Raw genomic sequence first — 20,237 nt, 5'->3', positions numbered from 1 at the left:
TTCTTCCCCTTTTTCATCTATTTATAGGGAATGATCGGAGGCTGAAGATTTTACTATTTATTTCAATAAAGCACATTCATTTGTGCTTGTCTCACTATCATACATAATGGTTTATTAAACAGATCCACTGTAATTATGGCTATTAACTAAAATGCAGAATTAAAATTTACCTCTGAGCTTCTTGGTTTGGATAGATGTCCCAAAATATAGACCTGTGTAGACAAATTTGTAGCACACTGGACATGCTTTCTCCCTAAAAATAGCTTCTCAGAAATCAAAAGGGAATTTTCTACTTTAACATAAAAAGATGAATTAAAAAAATTGACTCTAACCTTTCTTGCCAGTACTTAGAAGTATCAGGAAGGTGGAAAATATGGTAACACTGTAGACCACTGGTCTTTAAATAGGTACTGCCTTAAGTAAGACCCTGAAAAACTCTTGGTGGAGAAGTCACTCTCAATACTTGTCCAAAGACCAGCTGCTTCAAAATCACTTGGGGCTTTTGTGAACATACGTATTCCCAGATCCTATTCCACCCATTACAAACTGAACTAGACTATCTATGATCTAGGAATCTAATTTTGTTCTCCTGTTAACTTCAAGGTTTGTTGTAATTCACACAAATTCAAGATGACATTAAAGATATCTGAAACCTTGCTTATTTGAATATATTTCTTAACTAAACGAACTGTATATAGGCATCACTTCTTCCCAACAACCAGGGTGCATGCTTATATAACCATAAATGTATGCCACACCTTCCTCTGTAAGTCTGTTCGTATACACACTCACATATACCAATTCTATTATAGTTAAACTTTTTTTCTAGAGCAGAACTCTTTCTTCATTGCAGCATTACTCCAAGAGTCCCAAATGGAAGTAAGATAAAAGCAGAATGTTCTGGTTAAAATAAAGTTGGTAGACCTAGAGACTCCAGGAGCCATTCTTTTTTTCACATTCCTGTTTGTGCAGCCTGGGGATGTCCCTGAAGTCTGGGGATGAGGAACTCATTTTGAAAACCATTCCCCTATTATAAATATATCATAATATCTATCTATCTATCTAGCCTCTCTCTCTCTATCTCTCCATCCATACATCTATCTATCCAATCATCTATCTCATGGATAGATTAAAGGTTGTGTGCTAATTATCAAAGACCTTTTTATATAACTTAAAATATGACTATTCATTACATAGTCTTTTGAGGTATGGTTTGGATTGAATATATATTTTGTTCTCCTGAAACTTGAGTGAAAGTAAAAATTTCCTTTTATTCCTAAAATATTTTTAAGGCTTGACAATGACTCAGAAAGATTTATGAATGAGACTTGACACTGGATAATGAGATGTGCAGAAATGGTCACATAAATCTCCTCTTTTGAGTTTAAAACATTTATTTCAAGTTCCAATTCTGGTAGTATGAAGGACTAAGCTGATTTAGTCCCCTCTTGCTATAAAAACAGAAACGTTTAACATATAAAATCAGTAAAATTAAAAAATTTTAATGTGTAGGTATATTTACGGATAGGAAGGGAAATCTCTTGTTGCCAGAAACAAGGGAATTTAAAGCCATAGATAAAAGCTTGTAAGCCAAAGACTTACAGACTTGGGAATGGTTTTAGACTAGATATTAGTTCCATGTCCTCGTAGTATTAACATATAAAGAGGGCAAAAGTTGGCCTAAGGCCCATTAATCAAGTTCTCTATTTAAAGCCTGGGCGTTGAAAGGGTATTCCCTTTGTGAAACAAGAACCTAAAAAACTGTACCCTTTGACCCAAGGAAAGAAAGAAAGAAGTTTGTCTTTGTCTTGGGTTCTGAATTTTTAAAAATCTTCTTTTTAAAAATGAATGTGGCCAGACGCGGTGGCTCACACTTATAATCCCAGCACTTTGGAAGGCTGAGGCGGGTGGATCACTTGAGGTCAGGAGTTTGACACCAGCCTGGCCAACATGATGAAACCCCATCTCTACTAAAAATACAAAAATTAGCCAGGCGTGGTGGCACATGCCTGTAGTCCCAGCTACTCAGGAGGCTGAGGCAGGAGAATCACTTGAACCCAGGAGGTGGAGGTTGCAGTGAGTCAAGATCATCCTACCGCATTCCAGCCCGGGTGACAGAGTGAGACTCTGTCTCACAAAAGAAAAAAAAAGAATGTGTCTCTGGCCTACAGATTTGAAATCAGACTTATTCGCATGCTGTAAATGCCCAACTGAGAAATTGTTTTAAAAATAACTTTTGAATGTTGAAATCCCAAGCATGCTTGCAGCCCGAAACACAAAGCCACTCCATTAGCAACACTTCTACAATCTGGGGCTCATGACATGTGCTCGAATTAAAAATTACAAATCTTGTGAGTAAATTATTTATCAGGAGTGAGACTTAGCAGGCATGGATAGCAGTAGAATTAGCACTACAAGAACCTCAAGTAATAGGGTGACAACTTGGAAAAGACCATAAAATAACAAGGCTTAAAGTATAATAAAACTATAAAAGAAAGAAAGAAACCATAAGGAAAGAAGAGATCACTATGCAAAAAAAAAAAAACCAGGCTGACCTGTCAAAGAACCACGTAGAAAAATCTAAAACTAGAAACTGTAGGACCACAACATTACATATTCATGAGAAATTCATTGAAAATTTATTAAAGACAGTGGATCAACCATAGCTAGTGAGATGATTAAGAACCAGATAATATATATAGGTATGTGGTTCTATACCTATATATAGGTATAGAATATAGGTATAGCTATATTCTACATAACTATAGCTAGAATGCAGCTATATTCTATATAGCTATAGATAGAATATAACTATATAGAGATAGCTATAGAATATCTATATTCTATATAGCTGTAGAGAATATAGATCCTATATTCTACGAAATTACCTCAAATACAGCAAAGAGAGATAAAGAGATGGCAAATATGAGAAAATCAGATGGAGGATAGAGTTAGAAGGCCCAATATACATTTCTGGAATGAGAATTGCAGGGAATAGAAAAGATGCAGTCTTCAAAGAGAAAATGAGTAGAAATTTTAAAAGTGGATGAAAGATACGAATCCTCATACTGAAGAAACATACCAAATTCCAAGCTGCATAAACTCAAATAAAAACCTCATCTAGACACGTTGAGGTAAGACTATAGCAGACAAAACACAGAAAGAAAAATCTCAAAAAGTAAAAAGACAGATTGCCTTTGAAAAATTAAAAGATAGGAAAAAACTTTTTCACAAGGAGAAATTTGTAATAGTCACTGTATCTTTGTTATAGCAGAAAATGTAAACATTTTAAATGTATACATATATGAGATCGACTAAACTGTAATTTATGTTTATATAGTGGGATATATAGCCGTTAATATGAATGAACGAACTATGCATATCAATATGAACAAATCTTAAAAGCAATATTGTGTGAGAAAAATACAAGCATCTATATAAAAAATTTAAATGCAAATAATATTGTACTTTATGATGGTCAGATACACAAATATATAGTAAAATAAGAAATCAGGAATGAAAGAAGGACAAGTAGATATCCATCAGCTTCAAGATAGTGATTGCTTCCAGGGTAGAAAGAGCCTATTGGAATGGAAAAAAAGAGGAGGATTTAACTATGTTTATAGTGTTTTATATCCTTTACAGAAAAACGATGATCTATAGAAAACATGGGAAAGTGTTAATATTAGTTAAGTCTAGTGGCTGGTATGTGGATGGCTCATTCTTTTACGTATATTTGAATTATTTCATAATAAAAAATAAAAACATTAAGATGAAAAATAAAAGTCTATATTCATTTTTGCCTATATCTCTTAAATTTCAAACTATAAATTCCTATATTTGTGAAGAGAGAGAGATGAGAAAAAAATGAAGACCTCTTCTTTCCTATTTCGTAGATGAATAATTTATTTTAAAAATAAATAATAGTAATAAAATTCTTCACCCTTCATTTTTCATCTTTTTTGTGATAATTTTTAATGTATTATTTCCCCTTTCCAATTCTCTTTTGTATAATTACATGGTTTTTCAAGTTAAATATTACTCCAGCCAAAGTAGTACTCTATGTGTATTCATATTAGGTATGAAAAGCTAGATTTATTTTATTTTTTCTCTCTCAAATTTTATGCAGTATTCGGACTAAGCTGTTTATATGTAACACTGTAGCTGATCAAAAAATGTCTCAGTGTGTCTCTTCTGTTTTTCTCCACAAAACCTTTCCAGATCCTGGAAAACAGAAAAGACACACAGCTAAACTCTGGATTGGCACCACAGATGAAGGATGAAAAAGGGGAAAGCACTTGCTTCTTATGTTGGGAACAGGGGAGAAAGTTCTATTTCAGCTCCCTGGAGTGGGCTCATCTCTCACTCCTTGGCCTTGGGTCACACATCATGGCTTCTGTTGTGGACTATGGAAGCTGACTGTCTTCCCTACTCCTACTTACCACCCTGCAGAGTTTCCTGGGCAAGTGCACTGGGCAGATTGGTCTTGAGACCCCCTTCCTCTTGGTTCCCTCTTTCAAAAAGCAAAAGCTGCTTCCCTTCTGGTCTCCAAGAGGAGGGAAGTAGACAAAGTCAGCCCCCAGGAAACTGCATCTTAAGATACTGTGATTGGGGGTATCCTATAGCTTTGATGGGCTGCCAGGTAGCTCTGCCCTTCCATTCTCTGACTGTTGGTGCAGGTAGGATGACAAGCCCTTTGAACTCATCTCCAGTGGTACATTTCCTGGATTTCCAGACCCAATTCCTGTATTCCCCAGGGGTTTGGACTATGAATCCCTAAGAAACGAGTTAAATCTCTGCCTTCTGACCCCCTGTCCAGGACGAGACAGAGATGCCTCTTTATGACCCAGGTCTGTGACTCTGGCCACCTCCAGTGCCTGTCCCCACCTTGTCTGGGCTCCACTTAAATAGTGTGGTTGTCTCTGAAGCTGTGTGGGAGCTCTGGGCTGAGTTTAAGTGGTCTCCCCATTACCTCACCTCTGTTCTTGATAGTGTAGTCATTCTAAGGCTGTCATCTCAGTAACTATGCCATTTGCTTAGAATATTGAAGAAAATTGAAGGAACATTGTTCATTTCCCACAGGTCTCACAAAACACCATGTCTACTTTCCCACTTTCTGTGTTGGTTCCCCAAGGGGCTTCCTTGTTGTGATTCAGAAACACTGAGAGTGAAAAGAAGTCTAAGGAATAGCTAGAAAGGTCGCTGGTTGAAGGAGCACTTACCCTTGTCAGTGTGCAACCCCTCTCCCCATCCAATCGTTTTCCTCATTACCCCACCCCCCGACCCCGCCACATAGCTTGGGAAGAACAGGGATGATGTTAATCCATTTTGTCCCCATCGGGATTAGGAAAGTGAGTTTGAAGTGGCTTGCCTTATTCATCTTCAAAGCTCTTTCATATATTACTTTTCTTCTCTTTATCCTCATTTCCCAGTACTTAGCCCAGTGTCTTCACATAGTAAGTACTTGATAAATGCAGTTGTAAGACAGACATTTAGTAAAATCCCAATGCCATGTAATCAATGCGTCTTCTTGGTGCTCTTGAGAATTCAAAACATTGACTGTTTAACTTTGTTTAAACTCTGGGTGATTGGAAAGACATTTGGCTATGTTTTATTACTTTTAAATATATTTGCATCAGAAAGTTTAAAATTGCCTTATAACCATGGCCATCTTTGATTTTACCTTGTTTTTTTCTCTTGGTTTTATTCAGTAATTCATCAATTTTTATTATTCCTTTCTTCAAAATATTTATGTCCACCCTTTTCTCTTCATTCCCACAGTCTGCGTCAGGGGAGGGATGAATCATTTCATTTACTGACTCAATATTCCAATCATCCCTTGGGTCTCCATTCATTCTCGCCTCTTTTTCATTGAATGAATACCACCATGAAGTCAGTTTAGATCTTTCAGCATAAGGGAGCTGCTTAGGAACCCTCAGTAGCTTCCCATCTGCCTATAGGATAAAATTAAAATTCAAGACTCCCTTCTCCATAGCCTGTCTCCAACTGATTTCTCTGTCCTCTCTCTTACTTTCTTCATTATGAATGCATGCACCAGCCATCCCCATCTCTTCATTCTTCCATGTATGTCCCCACTTTGAAACAGGGCCCTTGATGTGTATTTTCATCAGGCCTTGACTGAGAGCTTTCCCATAGAGAGGCAGTGTGGCCTTTCTCCGAGCACAAGAAGATAATCTCACTTACTGGCAGCTTGGCTTGCTGGTTGAAACACTGACTCTACATAACTGGACACACAGGATGCAGCAGTTTCAGGATTTGTGGGAAAATACTGTTTCCAACTTCCTGATACTCAAGATTTACACAAACTAGGATAAGAGAAGCAGCATCTCTTCAGTGTGAAGAAGAGCAGCCCGTGCTCTTTTCTAGAGAGTGTGAAACCTGTGCTTGAACCAGACCAGCAGAGGAAGGATGGGCCTCTGGGTCACATTCTTTGGGGTCTACCACAGGGTTGTATGTTTGGAATTGTACTTTTCAACTGTTTATACAAAACAGTTTGCCAAAACTTGTAGTTATTTAAAGATATTTTTGGCCAGGTGCAGTGGCTTACACCTGTAATCCCAGCATTTGGGGAGGCGAAGATGGGAGGATTGCTTGAGCCCAGGAGTTCAAGGCCAGCCTGGGTAACATAGCATGAACCTGTCCCTACATTTAAAAACAAAACAAAACAAAAGAAATCTCAGTGTGGTAGCAGCACACACCTGTAGTCCCAACTACTCAGGAGGCTGAGGCAGGAGGATCACTCGATCCTAGAAATTTGAGGTTACAGTGAACTATGATTGTGTCACTGCATTCGAGCCTAGGCAACAGAATGAGAGTGTCTCTAAAAAATAATAATAATAAGATATTGTTGAGGACATTGTTCACTACATTATTCAATATTTCTCTTGATGAGAACCCATGAGATAATTGTCCTGTCTGGTCCTAGACTAGGATTAATTGACCTTCTACTGAAGTATGAATTTCGTAGCTAACACTGAGTCCCTCTTTGAGTTGACTGCTCCATAGCCCTGCTAATTTTGAGGCCCACTTCTGGCAAGTGCTCTCAACATAAAGTTTGTGTGGTGGCTTCATTTCAGGCTTCATCTTATTGTTTGCCATCCTTTATCTAAATCACCTCTGATTTTCTCACTTATCTTGACTTTGTCTTATTATATATGTTTTTGTAATCCACTTGTGGGATAAGGTAGAGCGTAAATTCACATATAAGCAAAAATGGCCAAATTCATGGGTCGATGATCATAATTATTTATATGAAAATATAACTCCAAATTACTTCCAGATGCTGTAGCTTAAGGAAACATATTGAAGGGGAACTTAAAAATATTCTACTTTCTTCCTTTATGCTTTGTAGTTGAAGTAATGGCATAAGATGTGAGGAAAACAAAGTTTTAAGGAAAAACAAGTATGAACATGGCTGAAATACTAAGTAGATTGAATAGTCAGAATTCCAGTGATCTAAAGTTTCTTACTTGCATATTCACTCTTTTATTAGAACGTTGGTGTTTAGGGTAGACTCTGAGTTCAGGACCTATGTGAGGTCACATTGCAATCAGCTTCACTGCACTATTTAATTATAGCCACAAAGCACTGTATAGTATCATAGGGACTAGAAGCAATTTTTTATTTTAAAAATTGATTATATTTTTTTTCATTTTCCTGTTTTGTTCAAAGGGAATATGTATAATTCAAAATAAATTCTTCTCTAACCCAAAATAATTGCAGAGAGAAAATTTAAATTGATAAGGCATAGATTAAATAACGAAGGCAGAGAAAATTAGCACAGCTTCCTGAACGCTCCCTTGGAAAAGAGAAAAAGATGATACGAGGCTTTAAGCATGCCAGAGACAGGAGAAATTACACATGATCCCTTCACCAAACAGCATTAGTATCAACAGGGGCTGCCAGAGGTACTAGTAAAATGTGGGAATTTATTGGCAAAGAATACCTGAGAAGCAGAGGCAGAGCTTACTAGTGACACAGAAGATGAATTCCATCCTAGGAAGCCACTATTTTTAATCTGACTACTCCATACCACCCCCTGGTTGCAGAAAATGAATATAGCAAGAGCAATGATGGTCAGGTCCCAATCACCTCTCAAGTAGTGTTGGAGCTGCCAAAGAATTGTGACAAAGTGACGCTGTGGTCAGAATTCTTGGGAAATACATTCAGGGAAAATACAGCTGTTGTATCTGTCCTCAGGTATTTATCAGGCATTTAGTTGGTACAGTTTTAGTATCTGAATACTGAAGCTATTCATCAGTGTGTAATATTTACCTGCTCCGTGTGTGTGTGTGTGTGTGTGTGTGTGTGTGTGTGTGTGTGTGAGAGAGAGAGAGAGAGAGAGAGAGAGAGAGAGAGAGAGAGAGAGAAATTGAATTGATTCTTTTGGCTATAAACGATTGTGGGAATATATGATCTGCCTAGGCTTTCTTGAAGGTTATAATTGTCAACTTTTTATTTCACAGTGTGTGGACAATATACGATGTAATGGTTTAATGACTGTAGTGTTTGAAGAGAATTCCAAAGTCACTGTGCCACATATGATTAAGTAAGTGTGAGAATCCTTTCCTTTACATTTTAATCAAGATTAAATTGGCAGAGCATGTAAAACCTTGAATAAAATACTGCATCCATAGAATTCTGCTTCTTATTGAGAATATGTTTCTTGACAGGAACACAGTGATTCATATGATTCCATTATAAATAAGACTATCAAAATGGTTTTTCACATTCACAGTTTACTAACTCATAGCATAGAAAAATTGTTTTTTATACTGTTACATATATCTTCACTGAGGACAAAATCCTAAGATGTTCAAGTTGAATATAAAATTTAAAATAGTAGGCCAGGTGCAGTGGCTCACGCCTGTAATCCTAGCACTTCGGAGGCCGAGGCGGGTGGATCACCTGAGTTCAGGAGTTCGAGAACAGCCTGGCCAGCCTAGCCAACATGGTGAAACCCAATCTCTACTAAAAATACAAAAAATTAGCCTGGCGTGGTGGCAGGTGCCTATAATCCCAGCTACTCGGGAAACTGAGGCAGGACAATCACTTGAACCCAGGAGGCAGAGGTTGCAGTGAGCCAAGATCGCACCACTGCACTCCAGCCTGGGCAACAAGAGCAAAACTTCGTCTCAAATAATAATAATAATAATAATAATAATAACACCCAGATGTGCCAAGTTCAGAGGGTGGACCAAGGTGTGGCTGCCCCATTGGGTATGAATCCTCCCATTGGGTATGAATCATATTACCCAGATTTGGCCATTCAGATATGTTTACATTTAGATAACATGAATCAAGTGGCTTTGCTGTCTACCCACTGCCTATTTATGCTTTGCCCCAAAGGCTATTTGCCTAGGGCTGCCATCCTGCTCTAGCTGTTTTTAACAAAGTAAACCTTACAATTTTCCACTAGGGAAGCTCTGGTTTAAAAGGAAAAGTTATCAGTAACTGTGTGCTAGAGCTGTCTGTATTCATGATTTTGTCTCCATATACTTTTTTGTTTTCAAATTCAGAAATTGTCTTGGGAGTATTTTGAAGCTAACCACATTTTTCATTACTCTCATTTTCTTGGTTATTTTCATTCCAAATTCTAAGAGTAAAATATATTTTTAAAAGCAGTTCTATGTTTATAAAAGAAGTTACTTGAAACTAAAAAAAAGTTTGTGTTTTATGGCTTTTTATGTGGATATTTTGAAGTTTGATCTGTTTATGCTGAAGCAATAAATAACATTAACTTTAGAAGGAAGACTTTCTTATTCTGATAGATATTAACTACAGTTAGCATCATCCCAATGGTACAAGTTTTAAAACTTATTATTATATCACATAAAGGCAGAGTACATAATACTGGTGCCATCAATGCTACAGAAAAATATAAATGATAAAAGGATTATAGTGTTTTACATTACTAGTCAAATTTAAAAATATTTTGGGTAGGGCCATTTTAAATTCTAGGGCAAAGTTCATTTTACATTCAATTTTCTAGGTTTTGAATTCAGTATATTTGAAACGAGGTTAGTTAAAATGTTATGATGTTAAGATAAAGAATAAATGTAGAATATTAAGTCAAAAAGTCCAAACTATGACTTAATTTTTGAATTCACATCATTGGGTTAGAGTTTTCTTATTAATTTTCTACCACAGAATTTTAATTTTGATATTTTCCAAAAGGATATATATGATTTTCATTGTTTTTGAAAGCACTTTCTTGGAGGTTAGACAACCATGAAAGTCCACCTGCTTTGGAATTAGAATGTGTAAGTGAGAAAGTGCAGACAAGTTCTAAGCCACTAAACCCTAGGGCAGCTGTATGCCCACTACACATACATTTTGTTGACTTTAAAAATTAATACTGGCCAGGCATGGTGGCTTACACCTGTAATTCCAGCACTTTGGGAGGCTGAGGCAGGTGGATCATGAGGTCAGGAGTTTGAGACCAGCCTGGCCAACATAGTGAAACCCCGTCTCTACTAAAAAAATACAAAAAAAAAAAAAAAAAAAAATAGCCACGCTTGGTGGTGGGTGCCTCTAATCCCATCTACTTGGGAGGCTAAGGTAGGAGAATCACATGAACCTGAGAGGCAGAGGTTGCACTGAGCCAAGATCACGCCATTGCACTCCAGCCTGGGCAACAGTGTGAGACTCCATTAAAAAAAAAAAAAATTAATACGAATGAAGACTTCAGTTTTGTGCCTGATCAGTTGTTGCTGGCACCGAAATGCATCTTTTGTCCCCTACCATGGCAGTTTACCAGTGTCCATGTCCAATCTCATTTGTGTAACCACTTACATACAGACCAGGACTTTTCTGCCTTTGGGTGCACAGAGGTGACACTTAATGAGTTGGAATTGTTCTCCTGTTAGGACAGAAACCTGTATCTTGGACTGTAAAGATTTTCTATTAAATCCAACATATCTATAATACACTAGTTTTATTCCTAAGGCAGAGTGAAGTTTTATATATATACTACTATTTTTTCCCAGCCTGACTGAGCCTGATTATCCTCAATCAGAGAACAGAGATTTTGCAATCTCTGTTCCTTCTGATGGCTCTATTCTACCCTGAAGTTTATATTCCTCCCTATGTATCTATTTCCCTATCTATAAACCATGAAGAAAAAACTCAACATTTCTCAGAGTTAAAAAAAATTATCCTATTATAACTGTGTCTTGTTACTGACAGGGCATCACTTTGTAAGCACTCACTTCCTTTTAAAACTTACCAATTATAACAGATGATATGGGTTTGATCTCTCAAGATTATTCTTAAGTGTTTACCAAAGAGGAGTTGCTGTTATCATAGGAGACTTCAGTAATGTATTATATTTTTCTTGAGAGTCTCTTAGGAAATAAAGTAAGATTCTACTCAGTGTAATAAAGGAAAACTAAATAATTTCATAATATTTAATTTCTTTACTTAAGATGAAAATGTAATCACGATTTTGAAGGAAAGTAGTGTAATTAGTCAGTTTTATTTTAATTTCATGCTGGCTTCAACACATTTTTTGTCCTAGTGTTTCAAATAAGCTAATTATAGTCAAAAGATGCAAAGCTCAAAACTACGAATAGAATGTGAAAATCAGGACACTTATTAGGTGAAAATATCCCTTTATAGGGTATGCAAACTATGACTTTCTTTTAATAATATTTGATCTCAACTTTCTTAGAAAATAGAGATTTTTTTGGTGGAAAATGATGGGATAACAAGTGATTATCTAGCTCAGCCATCTTCTGGACAGGCTGATGGATTCACAAAATTTTCTGAGATCTTTTTATGCATAAGCAAATTAAGAACCAGAAAAATAAAGTTGGTTGAGGGACACATAGTGAGTGGAAGAAAGTGCCTTGTTATTTTCAAGAATCTCAAAAGATGCACTTGGGCATTTCAAGATCAGTAATGTAACTCAAGCTAACGGGCCACCCCCGTCAATTCCTTGGCAGGGGGAAGCTGCTCCTTGAAAATGCTCTTTCAGGCCTGCAGATGAAGTACTTCCACCTGCACTGAGCATACTTTGGGCTGGGACATTTCTAAGAGTAAGCTAAGAAAGCAATTGATTCCTTTTTATCCGAAATAAAATAAATATATAATTTCAAATCCCTCAAAGCGCTGAAAGGGCTAATTTTTTAGGGCACTCAACTGATTCTCAGCCAATGGATTCTTAGCAAGCAATTGGCTCACTGAACGTCACTGACCCTGTAGCAGATCCTTTAATCAAGTGGTGAAATTCAGGACTTCTTTGATCGCCTGTTCTGAAATGCTGCAGTGAAGGCAAACAAGGGATCTCAGAAGGGGAAGTGAAGGCTACTGGCGGTCCTCGTTGTCCACTTGGAGAGGCTGCCAGTGCAATGGTCTGAAGGCAAGGGGTTGGGGCAGCCAGATGGGAGGTTTAACAGGATGACAAAAGCAGTGGATTGCAGGGTGGCAGTGGTAGGTGCTATTCAGGGGAATATCCTTCACCCATTACCTTTTTTTAAGTGAAGACATTTTTAATACCACAGAGTGTTGAAAACATAATAAAAACATAACATATCACACTTGCAACTTATGGATTAAACAGTATTCAGAAAATAGATATCCTTAAAAGACATTAATAAGCCAGGAAGAATGAAATAAACAAATTAGGCACTCAAATCAAGAGCTTAGAAAAAGAATGAGAGACTAAACTGTAGGAAAGTGTAGGAAAGAAATAAGAACAGACATTAATACAATATAAAAAACAGTAGAAGGGATAAATAAAAAGAGCTGATTCTAGAGAGCAAAATACCTAACCCTATATCCATCAGTTTAATAAAAAAAAAGAAAGGGAGGAAAGCACAAATGTGCAAAATTAGAAGTCAGGGAAAAGAAATAACTGCAGATATAGCAGTGATATCTGTGTTCCCCTGTTGTGGGAGGTATCACCCAATACTTTCTATGCACACTTTTGATATTTTGCTTTAAGGGCATAAGCAATGCTTTCCCCCGCTCCTAAAGAGGGCCTTTGGCTTCATCTTCCTAATAGAACATGACTGAATTTGAGAGAAGGAATCCACAAAGTGAGACAAACTATTATTTACCTCCTCCATTATTAATTCTGGCTTTCCTAAATTATAATAAACTTGATGTTTTCATAACCCTGCCTATGCTGATATGTCTATATGTCATATAGACATACACAATCAGCACTCTACCTGCCAGTCAACCGCAGATCCAAAATATTTGGAAGAAAGAAAAACAAAAAATAGCTATACAACAATAAAAAAATACAAATTTTAAAATATAGGATAACAGCATTTTACATAATATTCACATTGTTTTAAGTGTTGTAATCTAGAGATGATTTAAAGTATACAGGAGGTTGTGCATAGGTTATGTGGAAATACTACACCATTTCATATCAGGGACTTGAGCGTCTGTGGATTTTAATATGGTAGGGGGATCAAGGCACCAATCCCCCAAGGATACTGAGGGACAACTGTGCAATCATCTCTCTCCTATGAAATGCAGTGAGAAGCCCACTCCTGAGTGTGTAATAACAAATGCTGAAATACTCAGTGGCCGAGGGGAAAGCCTCCTCCTGGTTTTACCATCATGTTCCTGCCTTTGCACATAGGTCTGATGCCCGCCTTCATAAAGACGACACTGACATTTGCTTCAGTAAAACACTCAACTCCTGCAAAGTGCCCCAGATCCGTTATGCCAGCGTGGAGCGCCTCTTGGAACGACTGACAGACTTGCGGTTTCTTAGTATCGATTTCCTCAACACCTTTCTGCACACCTATCGTATTTTCACTACTGCCGCTGTGGTGCTGGGGAAACTCTCTGACATATACAAGAGGCCTTTCACCTCCATCCCCGTCAGGTACACCTATCGCTAGAGATTTGCCTATCATTAGCATATGGCCCTCTTGGTTCCGGAGTCACCATGCAGGCCAGCTCTGCAAAGCAGATCCTAGGGTGTACTAGCTTGCTTCTGAAAGTACCATGCCCCTCCAGCAGAAGGCCATATGTAAAGGTCACACAGAGTTCCCCAGGCACAAAGTTGAAAACCTGAAATCTCCAATTGGCCTTTGCTTGCTCTGTGATTATTTGGAAATGAACTCCATGGCTTTCGGCTTTTCTTTTTTCTTTTCTTTTTTTTTTTGACAATTATGATTTTAAAACTTTAATATGCATAAGAATCAGCTTTCATGTGGTGGGGGGAGGGTGTCTTGATAAATTGCCGGCTCTGATTCAGCAGGCCCAGAGTGGAGCCTGAGTTCTGAATGTCTAACAAGCTCCCCAGAGATCCCAATGCTGGTGTTTGGACCACAGTTTAGTAGCAAGGGATTAGACGGTGGCTAATAAGTGTCTGTGCTGCTTTGGCAGGTGGAGGGTATACATGTAGCATTTAGATTAAGGAAAGTCCAGCGATAGAAGTGCAATGAGATTGTGGCCTATAAATGAAGGGAACATGTTCTTGAATGACATCTGGGAATTCATTTCACTTGGCTACAATCTCTTAGCCACTTTTGCTCTTATTTTAAGGTCATTGGAATTGTTTTTTGCTACCAGCCAGAACAACAGAGGTGAACATTTGGTGGATGGAAAATCCCCACGTCTGTGTCGCAAATTCTCTTCCCCACCACCACTGGCTGTGTCGAGAACATCTTCCCCAGTGAGGGCCAGAAAGCTGTCTTTGACTTCTCCCTCGAACTCAAAGATAGGAGCATTGGACCTGACGACTTCCAGCAGTCCCACCACCATGACCCAGAGCCCTGCTGCCTCTCCACCGCCACACACTGGTCAAATACCACTGGATCTCAGCAGAGGCCTCTCCTCTCCAGAGCAAAGCCCGGGATCAGTAGAAGAGAATGTCGATAACCCGCGCGTGGATCTGTGTAACAAGCTAAAACGAAGTATCCAAAAAGGTATTATCTAGCACATTTGCATAATTACACCCCACATTTGCTGGCCACCTGCCTCCTCACCCTTCCTTTTGGAACCCTGGTTCCCTTTCTTTACAACTTTAATACTTCTGCATAGAAAGTAGAATGAGCTCAATGGTGAGTTAGAAGAGAAAATTCCTGTAGATTCCTCTGGCCCTTCTGGAACAGAAAGCAAGATTAGGTGTCCTTATGCCCCTGTAGTAAAAGGCTTATTGTGGTCAGTTATCTGTGGAAGAATAGCATATCTGAATGGTACTGCTAGAGAGTTCTTGGACTTTGGTTAAGACTGGTTGGCTAAAGAGCCTAGCATGGTGCTTTGCACACCAGGAGATTGTGGGTGCTCTCACCTGTGAGCTCAGGCTGCAGAGCCTTCTCCTCCTCCATTATTTGCCTTAGGTACCTGTGTACCTCCAGCCTTTCTCTGCTGAGGATGAGCTAGGCTGGAAGTACCACGATGGCTTTTTTAGTTTAGTTATGAGGACAGTGCTCCATGTTATAGCAGAGGTATAGGGGTGAAATCAAATTGGGGACAGTGTTAATTGCTCGTGACATAGCCAAAATAATTTTTTTTAAAATGTTGATTAGATCATAGACTTTCTGGCTTCAATTCTCTACTGACTTCCTGTCACACTTAGAATAAAGTACATTCTCCCTGCCAGGGCCTTCAGGTCTGTGAGACATGGATCCTGTCTCCCTCTCCAGCCCCTGCTCCTGCCACGCTCCCTCATCCACTAGGCTACTGTCATATTGATTTCCTCTTTGTGTCAGAAATATGTTGGTCTTTCCTGCCCCAGGGTCCTTGCACTCGTTCTTTCCTCTACTTGGCCACTTTTGCCATGTAAGCTCCATGAGATTAGCAGTCTATCTTACTCACCTCTGTACCCTCAGTGTCTTGGCCAGTGCCTGACAAGTAGTAAATTTTGGTTAAATGAATGAATGAAATAAAATATACAGTGAACCGAACGAGGGTCCTCTCTCCATCACTTTAGCTTCTCAGCCTGGTATAGTGTAGGGTTGGAAGAGGTGATTCTTGTTGCCTTTAAAGTCCAGTGTTTCTGTAATGAAAATAAAAATGATTCACAGAGAAATTACAAACAGCTTTTAAAAAACTGTATAATAACTGATTTATTGATAATATAATAAAAATTGGGCAATAAATCAGACAAAGTGTTCAAGTTTCAAGGTGGATTGCCCAGATGGATACATAGATGCTTGCCTTTCTACCTGCTTGAAGCTTCTATGTGTTTCTAGCTCAGATCATTTAAGTAAGCTCCCTGAGTGAAGTAGTTAATGGAATTTTAACTGGAGTGGTTGTCATCATCAAAAGTTGCACTCTTTTAAAGTCTTTAAATTGACAAGTTAGCAACTATGGAGGAGGAAAGGGAGAAGATAATTAAAAAGTCATTAGAACAACAAGCTTAAGCAAAATTATGATGGATTCTTCTCAGAAATAATGAGGCAGCGCACAAGCTGACAAGTGCATTCAGGGTTGCACCCAGCCCCAGTGCTTGGGAAACCCTGTGGAGGGAATGACTGGAATGGGGCATGGGGTATGGGAAGTACAGGAGCTTTCAGATCATGGCAAGTTTTTTCACCTTCTTTATTGCACTGTGGTAGATAGGAGAGGAGAAATCTGAAGATAAATTGGGATTCTCTCTCTCTCTCTTTATTTATTTATTTATTTATTTAGAGTTAGGAAAGCTTTAGGAACAAATATTTCAGTGTCCAACACCCGTGGCTTGGAGGCTGTGGTTTGATTGCTCCTCCGGCTGGGATGAGGATACAGTAAAGTCTCTTCAAGAGTCACTGAGTGAACCTCTTCTCTGTGCAGGATACTGTGTGTGCTAGAGTCCACAGTGGTAAATAGCACCTTCACCATCGTACTCTAGTCATGTGGATAATAGAGACACAACATAACTATATGGGCAGGTGGTATAAGAGGTGTAGATAGAGTGCTCTGGAAGCTGAAGAGCAGGGAGATCACATCTGGTTGAACAGAATCAAGAAGTGTCTTTGACATGAGCCAAAAGATATGTGGGCTGGAAAGAGGAGATGGGAGAACTTCTTGGCAAAGAGAATATATAAGTAAAGGTGTGGTGGTAATCGCTAGTGGTGAGTGCCATTTCTTTTTTTTTTTCTGTTGAGATGGAGTCTTATTCTGTCTCCCAGGCTGGAGTGCAGTGGCACAATCTTGGCCCACTGCAACCTCTGCTTCCCAGGTTCAAGCTATTCTCCTGTCTCAGCCTCCCAAGTAGCTGGGACTATAGGTACGCACCATCACACCTGGCTAATTTTGGTATTTTTAGTAGAGGTGGGCTTTCACCATGTTGGCCAGGCTGGTCTTGAACTTCTGACCTCAGCTGTTCCACTCACCTCAGCCTATCAAAGTGCTGGGATTACAGGTGTGAGCCACCATACCCAGCCAGTGAATGCCATTTCTGCGAGCAAGAGGCATCACTGCTTCTGAAGGGACAGGCTTTGTCCTATTTTGACAGCATGGGCAGCCCCGTAGAGCAGACCTTGTTAGTAGTTCTTTTAGGGCTTTCTAGCACTGAGTAAACTTCAAAACAACAGCTCTCCTTGAGAATCTTTCTTCTCCTTCTTCTTACCATCCTAACCATCTTTAAGTGTATAGCTCCATAGTATTGTTGAACGACAGATCTCTATAACTTTTTCATCGTGCAAAGCTGAAACTCTATAATCATTGAATAATACCCCATTTTCTTCTCCCCCCAGCCCCTGGCAACTAGCTTTTTACTTTCTGTCTCTACAAATTTGACTACTTTAAGTTTAAGTACCTCTTATATATGGAATCATTCAATATTTATCCTTTTTTGAATGGCTTAATTCACTTAATGTAATGTCCTCAAGATTCAACCATGTGATAACATGTGATAGAATTTCCTTTTTTAATAGGCTGAATTATAGGAAAAGGCAGCATGCAGATACTACGTTTTCTTTATGCATTTATCCATTAGTAGACATTTTGGTTGCTTCCACCTCTTGGCTATTTGCATAACGGTGCTATGAATACGGTGTGCAAACATCTCTTTGATATCACCATGATTAAGTGTTCCACTTTAACTTGTTGTGCAGGGAATGTTCCATTTCGATCACCAGCTTCCCTAGTTTTAGTCTTCAAGGTGATAATCCAATACCTTATCATGAAAGCTGCTTTAGCTACTGTCTAGGATGAAGCAGAAATCAAGTTTTTTTCCCTGGAATAATAAGCTGGAAAAAAGTTAGACTGGGGTATCTTACTCTGTTTTGTGCTGTTATAGCAAAATATCTGAAACTAGATAATTGTACATGAACATAAATCTGTTTCTCACAATTCTGGAGGTTGGGAAGTTCAAGATCAAGGTGCTGACATCTTGTGAGGCCCTTCTTGCTTGTCATAACATGGTCGAAGGCAACACATAGACATGAAAGAGAGGAAAGGGGGCCAAACTTATGCTGTTATAAGGAACCCACTACTGCAATAATGGCATTAATCCATTTATGTGTGTACAGGCCTCATGACATAATCACTTCTTAGAGGTCTTACCTCTCAACACTGTTTCACTGGGAATTAAGTTTTCAACATAGGAACTTTGGGGGAAACATTCAAACCATAACGTTGTGTCCCTTTCCCCCGAAATTTATGTCCTCCTCACATGCAAAATACATTCATTCCATCCCAATAGCCTCCAGAGTTTTAACTTGTTCTGGCATCAACTGATAAGTCCAAAGTCCAGAGACTTATGTGAATCAGATATGGGTGAGACTCAAGACATGATTCATCCTGAGGCAAATTCCCTTCCAGCTGTAATATGGTGGTGGGACAGTGATAGGATAGACATTACCATAGTGAAAGGGAAAAATAGGCAAGAAGAAAGGAATAACATGCCTCAAGTAAGTCCAAAACCCAACGGGGCAGACATTAAATCTTAAGACTCCAGAATAATCTTTCACTCAATGTGCTGCCTCCTGGGTACACTGGAGTGGGGTTAAGTGCCCAAAGCCTCAGGCAGGCCCAATCCCATGGCTTTTCTGGGCTCAGCCCACATTTCAGCTCTCATAGATTAGAGCCTCTTGTCTGCAGCTCTCTCAGGCTGGTATTGCATGCTGGCAGTTCTAGAATTTCTGCAATGGCCTCACTCTCATGGCGCCACTAGGCCATGAGAGTCTCCAGTGAGGACTCTCTTCAGTGTCTCCATCCCTGCAATAGGTCTCTGCCTGGGACCCTAGGCTGTCTGCAGCATCCTTTGAAATCTAGGTGAGGGAAGCTATGCCTTCACAGCTTGTGCATTCTCTGCACCTGCAGAATTAGCACCACATGGATGCCACCAGTGTTTTCCATGTGCACCCTCTGGTGCGGTGGCCCAAGCTGCACCTGGGTTTGCCTGGGCCACAGCTAGTGTGGCCAAGGAGCACTGCACAGGAATGTGGGGAGCAGCCCTGGGCAGCAAATGCTGTGGTCCCTTAAACTCCTCTCTGCAAACCTGGCCCTCAAGGTCCTAGCTTGTCTGAAAGATCTCTGAAGTACCTTTGGAGTCTTTCTCCCATTGTCTTAATGAATAGCACCTGGCTCTCTTTCAGCCATACTCTCTTTAGTACTAATCTTTTTAGCAAATGGTCACTTGGCCACAGCCTTGGTTTACACTCCCAAAAATGCCTTTTCACTCTTTACGTGGCTGAGCTGCAAATTTTCCAAGTCTTTCTGCTCTGTTTCCCTTTTAATTATAAATTCTGCCTTTAAACCATTTCTTTCCTCTTATATATATTTAAAAGTAGCCATGCAACTTCTTAATATTTTGCTTATAAATTTCTTCCACCAGGTATCCTAGTTCATCACTCTGAAGTTCTGCCTTCCATAAAGCCCTTGGGCATCAACACAGTTCACTCAAGTTATTTGCTACTTTGTAACAAAGATGGCTTTTATGCCAGTTTTCAACACCTTGTTTCCCATTTCCATGTGATACCTCACCAGAATTGCCTTTACTATTCATATTTCTACCAACATTCGATCATTCATGACCACCTAAGTAATCTCTTAGGAGATTCAAACTCTTGAAAGCTCTTCTCTTCTTCTGAGTGCTATTAATGGCATCGTCCTTAACACTCCATTCATGGCAATACAGGCTTTCTCTAGCCCATTCCTTCAGACTCTTCCAGCATCTGTCCATTGCCCAGTTCCAAAGCCACTTCCACATTTTCAGGTATTCATTATAGCAGCAACCTCACTTTTCAGTACTAATTTTCTGTCTTTGTTTTGTGCTACCTGAGACTAGGTAATTTATAATGAACAGAAATGTATCTCTC

At 39.1% G+C, this 20,237-nt stretch overlaps 2 protein-coding genes across 4 annotated transcripts in view; both read left to right on the top strand.

The window, feature by feature from the left end:
* The window catches only part of ZCCHC9 (zinc finger CCHC-type containing 9), a 342,756-nt gene that overhangs the window by 135,894 nt on the left and 186,625 nt on the right, over positions 1-20,237 (top strand). The gene's annotated exons all lie outside the window — the stretch shown is intronic.
* RASGRF2 (Ras protein specific guanine nucleotide releasing factor 2) overlaps positions 1-20,237 on the top strand; it is a 265,430-nt gene that overhangs the window by 134,484 nt on the left and 110,709 nt on the right. For 2 of the 3 annotated variants that reach the window (XM_050795639.1, XM_050795641.1), the window contains 3 exons: positions 8,487-8,569; positions 13,619-13,867; positions 14,533-14,915. In XM_050795639.1, coding sequence (XP_050651596.1) covers positions 8,487-8,569; positions 13,619-13,867; positions 14,533-14,915 — 715 coding nt within the window. The remainder of the gene's footprint in view (positions 1-8,486; positions 8,570-13,618; positions 13,868-14,532; positions 14,916-20,237) is intronic. The other variant, XM_050795640.1, reaches the window with a different exon arrangement.

This window comes from Macaca thibetana, chromosome 6, assembly GCF_024542745.1.
Source record: "Macaca thibetana thibetana isolate TM-01 chromosome 6, ASM2454274v1, whole genome shotgun sequence".
Lineage (NCBI taxonomy): Eukaryota > Metazoa > Chordata > Mammalia > Primates > Cercopithecidae > Macaca > Macaca thibetana.
The sequence above is the reverse complement of the archived record's forward strand: the minus strand, read 5'-3'. Positions and strand labels throughout refer to the sequence as shown.